The 8102-nt window shown below is 49.0% G+C and overlaps 1 protein-coding gene across 1 annotated transcript; it reads right to left on the reverse strand.

The window, feature by feature from the left end:
• Positions 1–6747: 6747 nt before the first annotated feature.
• On the reverse strand, positions 6748–7497 carry LOC125942223 (uncharacterized). Its single transcript, XM_049660388.1, has one exon. The coding sequence runs from the start codon at positions 7495–7497 to the stop codon at positions 6748–6750; it is 750 nt and encodes a 249-aa protein (XP_049516345.1).
• Positions 7498–8102: the final 605 nt, after the last annotated feature.

Consider the following 8102-nt stretch of genomic DNA (forward strand, 5'->3'; position numbering starts at 1 on the left):
CGCTGTGAATCTAGGAAAGCCGTCTTGAAGTGGGTTGGTGGATCACAGGAACGAAATGCCTTGAGCTTCGCGTGACACATTTTACACATGGCGATAACGCGGAGCACTTTTCGCATCTTTGATGCGTCTACTCCTGACGGAAAATCAACCACCTGTATTAAAAAAAAAAAAAAAAAAAAAAAAAAAAAACGTTTCGGGTACGTTGTATCAGGGGCGCAGCCGCAGGGGGTCTTGTGCGTGCTGTAGACGGTGTATGGGCACTAGGGTACAGAAAGGACGTAACCAAATACACAACCTAATTTGCAGCTAGTGGGGGTCCTACTGTCTAGTCTTGCAATCGTGCGCGCTCCTACTTTCGTAGAGGGCGCGTTTGTTTTCCGGAGAGTGTTTTGGTAGAATTAAGAAAGGAACCCCTTACCTGTGGCGGCCGACACTGTCCTGTGCCGTTCGAACACGCACGCACGCACGCACGCACACGCACGCACGCACGCACGCACGCACGCACGCACGCACGCACGCACGCACGCACGCACGCACGCACACACACACACACACACACACACACACACACACGCATATATATATATATATATATATATATATATATATAGGGTGTTTCAGTGAACACTTTCAAAATTTATTTTAGGATGCCTGTGGCAGATAGCCGAATTCTAGTTAATGAGCTGGTCTACTCGAAGAGGCGGACATTACTTGCGCAAAAAATTAAGTGCATAATCGAATAATTAATAAAAATTCACTAATTAAGTTTTCAACTAATTACCTGATGGTCCATATTGTAATCTATAAATTGTAGCCGTGGAGTTCGCAAGGCGGATCCACTTGGAACGAATTCCCGGGATGACACCGCTTTCGAGATATCAATTCCCGAACTTTGCGAAGAGATGCATTGGCGTTCCAGTTAGTTCCTTAACAAAACGTCGCTTTATGCATTGAAGCACAAAATTAACTGGAATCGCCAATGCATTTCTCCGCAAAGTTCGGGAATTAATATCCCGACACTGGTGTCATCCCGGTAATTCGTTCCAAGTGGATAAGTCTTGCGAACTCCACGGCTACAATTTGTAGATTACAATATGGGCCATCAGATAATTAGTTAAAAACTTAATTAGTCAATTTTGATTAATTCGTCAATTATGCATTCCAATTTTTATTATTTCAATTATGCATTTCAAATGTCCGCCGCTTCGAGTAGATCGGCGCAATAACTAGAATTGGGCTAACTGCCACAGGTAAACTTTAAGAATTTTTGAAAGTGTTCGCTGAAACACCCTGTATATATATATATATATATATATATATATATATATATATATATATATATATATATATATATATATATATGTGTGTGTGTTGTGCGTGCTCCAACGGCACAGAACAGTGTCGGCCGCCACAGTTATGGGGTTCACACACACACCCACACACACACACACACACACACACACACACACATATATATATATATATATATATATATATATATATATATATATATATACATCTCGCGGCGAGCTGAGATTTTCTTGTGCGACGGTCGAGTGAGTTTCCAACGACGAGATCCTCTAAATTTACTTTCAGCGTTGTGCATGCAGGACTCATCGGCAATTTTCCAACTTAGTTAACAGCAGATATCGCGCAAATGACGCTTTGCGCATTTCTTGCCGTTTGCATGGGCGTTTGTTCGCAGCAGCTTAAGCTTCATAAATGCACATTATAAAATAGTAAACCAGAGCAGAAGACAGCGACAAACTTCGTAGGAGCAATTAACGCCGACGTTTATAATAAAGCCGACCACAGCAAACGAAACTGGCCAACGTGTTGCTTACTATCCAGTGGACGTCAGTAACATATATTTCAAGGTGCACCCGACAGCTCAGTTTATTCCTTGAAACGAAGACTTCCTTGTCAAGAGGCAATTAAAAGCGCAGGCAACACTTCCCTCAATACTGCCCAGATGCGGTGCAAACAAAATAACGTAAGCGTTAAGCAAGGTTCAACACCATTTTTCCTTTCGTTCGAGAACGACACTAAGCATTTACGTGGGAGTTTCGTCGCTTGCGCAAGCTTCTGCCGAACGCAGAAGAAATTCAGTTGCTGCTACTACGCGCCTTACTTTGGCATAGATGTGTAGGAAAAAAAACAACAACAACAAAAAACATTACTCGATCATGCATCTATCGCGTGCGCAGATGGAGCCGTGTCGAGCCATACGCATGAGGCAATCGGAGATAAATGTAGCCTCTCGCTCAGTGCTCAAATAGTTATAGCTCGGCAGTACTTTGTCCATCCGAGCGGGAATTGCTGCAATAATTTTTAGAATCATTCAAGTAGTAGTGGAGTTGTTGCACCAGATGCGCGGCTTTTTCTCTCTTTTCGTCTCCACTTGCGCGCCAGAAGCTACACAGCCGTGAAGCCAAGAGGGCAAAGCCCCGTCCAAAAGTTGAGTGTCGGAGGGCGAAAAAGTTCACCGATAATTACCATACTCCCTGACGCTAAATGTGAGCGCAGCGCTATACGTGTTTCCATTTCGCGATATATTGGCTGGCGCGGACGATCTCTCTCGTGCGGCACGTTGCAAGTGGAGCGAAGTGTGGCGCGACTGCCTCGCTAGTCTGGAGATAGCGGGAGACAGCGCGAGGGTGACGCGTGGGCGCCATTCACAGCCGCAGACAGACGTACATCTCCGACGACGCGCGCTACTCTGGCGCCATCTCGTAGTCATCGTCGCCGCACTATGCTTTTGCCATGCCCTCCTCCGCTTTCCGCCGCATGGTTCCGCTGCACCCACCTCTCCGCTTTCCTCTTCGCTCTTGCCGCTTTTTCCATCCCCCGCTGCGCGCCGCGTTCGCTCTCATCTTTCGCTGTGCTCGTTCGCTCGGTTACGCGTGACAACGCCGACGCTCGCCGCAGGAACGGGCGCCTAAGAACTGCGCTCGAAAAGCTCATCGCGGCACCCAGTGGCGGCCGCGGCATATATATACTATGCTATTCAGCCAGCTTTCTCGGAGGCAACGCGCATCGGCAGTGCAAAGATGAAACTATTTTTCTATCTTTTATTGCGATAGCAATCATATGGACACTCCAAAGCAGATTTCCGCCGTCGGCGTCACCATCGCCGTCGCCGTGAGGTTCCGTATGACGTCAATGGAGATAAAATCGTCGCCGCGCGCCGCCGAATGCTGTATGTGCGAGTGAAAGGGCGCGAGGGACGCGCGCTTTCGGGGAGTGAACCCACGGCGGAGAACAAACGCGCGTTCTGCGCCGTGCTCCCTTAAGGGCTGCAGAAGTAGGCTTCTCTTTCCTCCTTTACAATCACCATATATGTAGAGCAAACGCGCCTTCTTCCGACGCGCGAAAGGCCGTGGGGGGGAGGCAACGTTTAGCTGCGGCACCAAATGCCTATTTATATCAGAGGCTCCGGCAACAGCCACCAACGCCGCACGCATTTTGTGCGAACGCGGGCAAAACGCCGACGGCGTCGACAACAGTTCTGCGTGTTGCCGGTGCTGCTGCATGTCCAAGTTCACACAGCTGATAAAGCTACTATCATTACTCCGTACAGACCCTTTCACTGTTTACAAACATAGAGGCCCTGCACGGCTTCCGGTTTTGCCCTCTGACGTAGCTGCGAAGTGTAACTGGGAAAGAAGCAACCATGCGTTAAAACATAGCAGACTGATAAGGCACGTGACCGGACGTTTCTTGGGGGCGGCGCGCTCGCTGCTGTTATCGTGAGCATGAAACCATCTATAGCTCTCTACAAATTTGCTATCGCAATTGATGCTTCGCCTTTCAGGTGAAACTGCGACAACTTTTTGAGATCGCAGACATATGTTTCATTTATTTAAACTCAAATATAGCAAGTATGCATTACTGAGAATGCTCTCGCGATCACGAAATCAGTAAATGGCGTTGATGGGTCCAGCTGCTTGCGATGACGCTGCGCGACGACATTGCGGAAGCGAGAGCAAGCGATTTTTTTTTTCGCTGTTTTTGACATGAGATTGTAAATTTCCCGCTGCATGCAGTGCAATAACATTCGGCTCCCATGTTCACAGCAGCCTCCACGACAGATCAGCAACGTTTTCTTAATATGTTCAAAGACTGTTTCGGGGCCCCTTCGAAGCAAATTGCTTTCTTGGCCTCTTTCGCCCGTTTTCGTGGTTGGCGGTTGTCATCGGTCGGTGGTTAATAGTCGGTTGTTGGAATTGCGATACATACAACGGCACCGAGGGTATAATGGCACGTGCTCTCGTGGAACCGAGTTGCGGTTAGGGGTGTGGTGGAGGGGAGGGATGGTCGCGCGTGAGCTTTATGGAGCGCTTGGCAACGAAAACGTTCATTCTTTCGCTCGATCGCCGATTTTTTCGTTCGTTGGTTCGTTCATTGGATCGCTATCTCGGTCACTCGTTTGTTTTCGGACTATTCGCTTACATTGACAATAATCGTCGATGGTTTCCGCACCTTTTTGTACAGCGAAGCTGTATATGGCTTCCCCGGCAAATTTTTCTGTGTCCGTGCGTGTACAGCGTCGCGTCGACAAAGAAACATTTTCGTCTCCAGAGCTAGTGTAATTCTGGGTTTCCGCGTAAAAGAAGCATGTTTTCTCGTATGTTCAAATTACAGTCCGATGCTATCATGTCTGCAGGTTGTGTGTAAGTCGTACTTTACAAATTTTGTGACGCACTTTGCCTTGAGGAATTGAATTAGTTGAATAACGCACTTGCGCCAGACACTGGAATGAGGATATAAGCTGCACTCCGGCACACCTGTGTGCGCGCGTGACGAACGTGTGTGCACACGATGTATCTGTCTTTGATGAGTGGGCGCTCTCTCCGTTGGATTGGTCGCACAGCACGTGTGCTGCGACCGTAATCGACATTAGGGCAAGACTGGTAAAAAATTACAGGGACGTTCACTTCGTGAACGCGGGTTACGCGCAAGCGTGTACGGACGCTGCGAACGTTCACCAGGGCGTCGAAGCACCAACGGAAAGGGCGCGAACGAGGTCATGGACGCTACATTGATCTCGACGGTGCGATGCCTTGTGGTTGTGGCGCTTGTGTAACGTCGGCAACAGCTCCGCTGTACATCCACTTTCACAGGATGGAATGGAGATGGAAATTTATTTTATTGTGGCAGGCTTTGCGAACAGTAAGCAAGCCAGTATTGGTTGTGCATTTCCAAGTTGTCTTTTCGTGCACTTTCATCTCGCTTTCCTGTATTGTTTCTGCATATCATTTAATAAACGGTCAATTTCCCCAATAATAATCGGTCGCGGATGCTTTGCGGCTGTAGCGTTGCTCTGTGAAGCGCAACGACGATAGGGGCAAAAATTCGATTTGAGCGAAAAAGAAAGAATAGAAAGAAAACGCTAATGTACATAAATTTAGACGCACGTTAAACAACCTCAGGTAGTCAAAATTAAACCGGAGTCCGCCACTACAGCGTGCCTCATAATCATATCGTGATTTTGACGCGTAAATATCGAGAATTTGATTTTTTTCTTCGATGACATCCGTGGCTGCATAACTGCTGGCTTCTCTTTGTTGTAAGTAACGAAAATTCGATCCGCCCAGTTCCCCTTATTCTTCTAGCTCATATTCTTCGGCATAACGGCATATTGTTCGTAGTCAACTTGAGTTACTCAGACTATTTTCTGAAGCGTGAATAGTTATACAAGCAGACAACTTTCTGTGGCAATTAAGGAAAAGCTACGGAGGCAAAGCGCGCACAAGCTAGAGCGCTTCTGAAAAAAAAAAGTCCCGCACTTTCATCCGCGTTAGTTTAGTCTGGGGAAGAGGAGGAGGAAAAAACTTTATTAAATAGGTAAAAGGTTTAACAGCAGGTCTGGGTGGGGCCCTCAGTACAGATCTCCACTGGCTCTAGCGGCTCGCTGAGCTTGGTCCAGGAGGGCCAGTTGGCTCTCCCGGTCCTCGCTTGCGAGCAGTGCCTCCCACTGCCGTACGAAGTCTGTCAGCCTTAGAAGGGGTGAGTTGATATCTCGCGGCCTAGCCATACAGTCCCACGTTATGTGAGCCAGCGTGGGTTTTGCTCCACACCACGGGTAGGTGTCTGTGTAATGCGCCGGGTGCATCTTGCATAGGAGATTTAGGTGTGGGTATGTGTTCGTTTGGATGCGACGCCAGTCCCGCTCTTGTATTCTGGTTAGTTTGGAGTGCGGAGGGCCGAATGTCTGTCGCTCGCTTCTCTGATTTTCCAATATGTCGCGCACTGCGGGCGGAGGTTCCTCTAGGGTTCTGGCCACCGCTCGGTCGTTACTTCCTCGAGCTATGCGGTCTGCCCTTTCGTTCCCATCCAGTCCGTTGTGCGCTGGGCACCACATTATGCCGTCATCCAGGTCTAGGCGTGAGCCCAGTATTCTTGTAGCGCTGCGCGGTGGAATTCCCCGCATGAAGAGTCGACACGCTGCTTGCGAGTCTGTAAGCACGTAAGCCGGTTGACCCTTAAAGTCGGCGTCCCGTATGGCCAGCTCCAGTCTGCTGTGCATACGGAGGTAGTCTTCACTGTGGCAGTTATCGTAGTGACTTGGTTGGTTGCGGTGATTGTGTAGAAGTCTTTGCGAGTAGTTGCACTCGCGTCCATGTAGTAGGCTGGCCGGATCATTGTCGAATCGCTTATGCAGAGCCCTTGTCCTGGCCTGTCTGCGGCCTGCGTGGTATTTAGCATTCATGTTTCGTGGAATGGGTGAGACCTAGAGGTGGTCCCTCAAATTTCGAGACAACAAGTCTGAGGGTCGCCGCAGAACAGGGGTCGAGGTTCGTATCCCAGCCGTCGGAGGATAGACCGGCCCTGCGGCTGAGAGCTCAGCCTTTCTCTTTGTGATATCAGAACTGCGGCGGCATGTTCTTCATATTTGTTGTATATACCCAAGCGCTCCAGACGATCCGTGCTGACTGTGTTCGGGAGACCCAGAGCAGATTTGTATGCCGTTCTGATAAGGGTGTCCACTTGCCTCATTTCAGTTTTGTTGAGGTTTCGGAAAGGGAGGCCGTAGATGATGCGGTTAATCACAAACGATTGCACCAGCCTGATAGTTTCGTCCTCCGCGATACCGTTGCGGCTGCGTCCCACTCGACAGATCATGCGTGCCACGTTCCGAACGGTTGGTTTTAAACTCCGAATTGTGGCATCGACGTTGCCGTTATCTTGTATAAGTAAGCCCAGCACTCTCATGTGGGTGACTTCGCGAATGGCGTGGCCATCCAGATATAAGTCAATCCTTGGGATGGCAACTTTCTTACGACGCTTGATGCGTACTTTCATGAACTCAGACTTTCCGGGTGCGCACGTCATACCCACGTGTTTGGTGAAGTTTACCACTTTGTCTATGGCCTCCTGTAGTAGGTCTTGTTTCTCTCCATAGGAACCCCGGTGTGCCCAGAGCGTAATGTCATCGGCATAGATTGTACATCCGAGGTCTCGTGCTTGTTCAAGTTCTAGGGCCAGTCGCCTCATCCCAACGTTGAAAAGAAGCGGTGACAAGATTGAGCCCTGTGAGTCCCTCGATTGGGCATTGAAAAGATGTCAGAGCGAGTGCTGCCCAAACCAATCGTTGCCTTCCTTTCGCGAAGGAAGGTAAGGACATACCGAAACACCCTCCTTCCGCAACCTATGTTTTCGAGGCCTTCGAGGATCGTTTCATGAGATATTGTGTCAAACGCTTTCTTGACATCAAGTGCCACAACTATCCTGGCTTCCTTGTTTTGTAGCGGGTCCAAAACTTCGTCACGGAGCATGAGGAAGGCGTCCTGTGCCGAAACATGTGGCCTGACGCCAAGCATAGAGTCAGGAAAAAGTCTATGCCGCTCGATGTAGTTGCTCAGTCTGGTTTGGATCACCTTCTCAAAAAGCTTCCCTGCGCACGACGTGAGCGATATTGGCCTGAGGTTATGTAGATCTCTAGGTTTACCCGGTTTTGGTATGAGTATGATTGTAGCCTCTTTCCAGTCTTCCGGTACCACCCCGCCGTCGGACCATACGTTATTGTTGAAGTAGGTCGTGAGCTGCTTCAGTGACTCCCGGCTCAGGTTGCGCAGCATCGCATTCGTAACCTGGTCCGA

The sequence above is a fragment of the Dermacentor silvarum genome, chromosome 1, assembly GCF_013339745.2.
Source record: "Dermacentor silvarum isolate Dsil-2018 chromosome 1, BIME_Dsil_1.4, whole genome shotgun sequence".
In the NCBI taxonomy this organism is placed as follows: Eukaryota; Metazoa; Arthropoda; class Arachnida; order Ixodida; family Ixodidae; genus Dermacentor; species Dermacentor silvarum.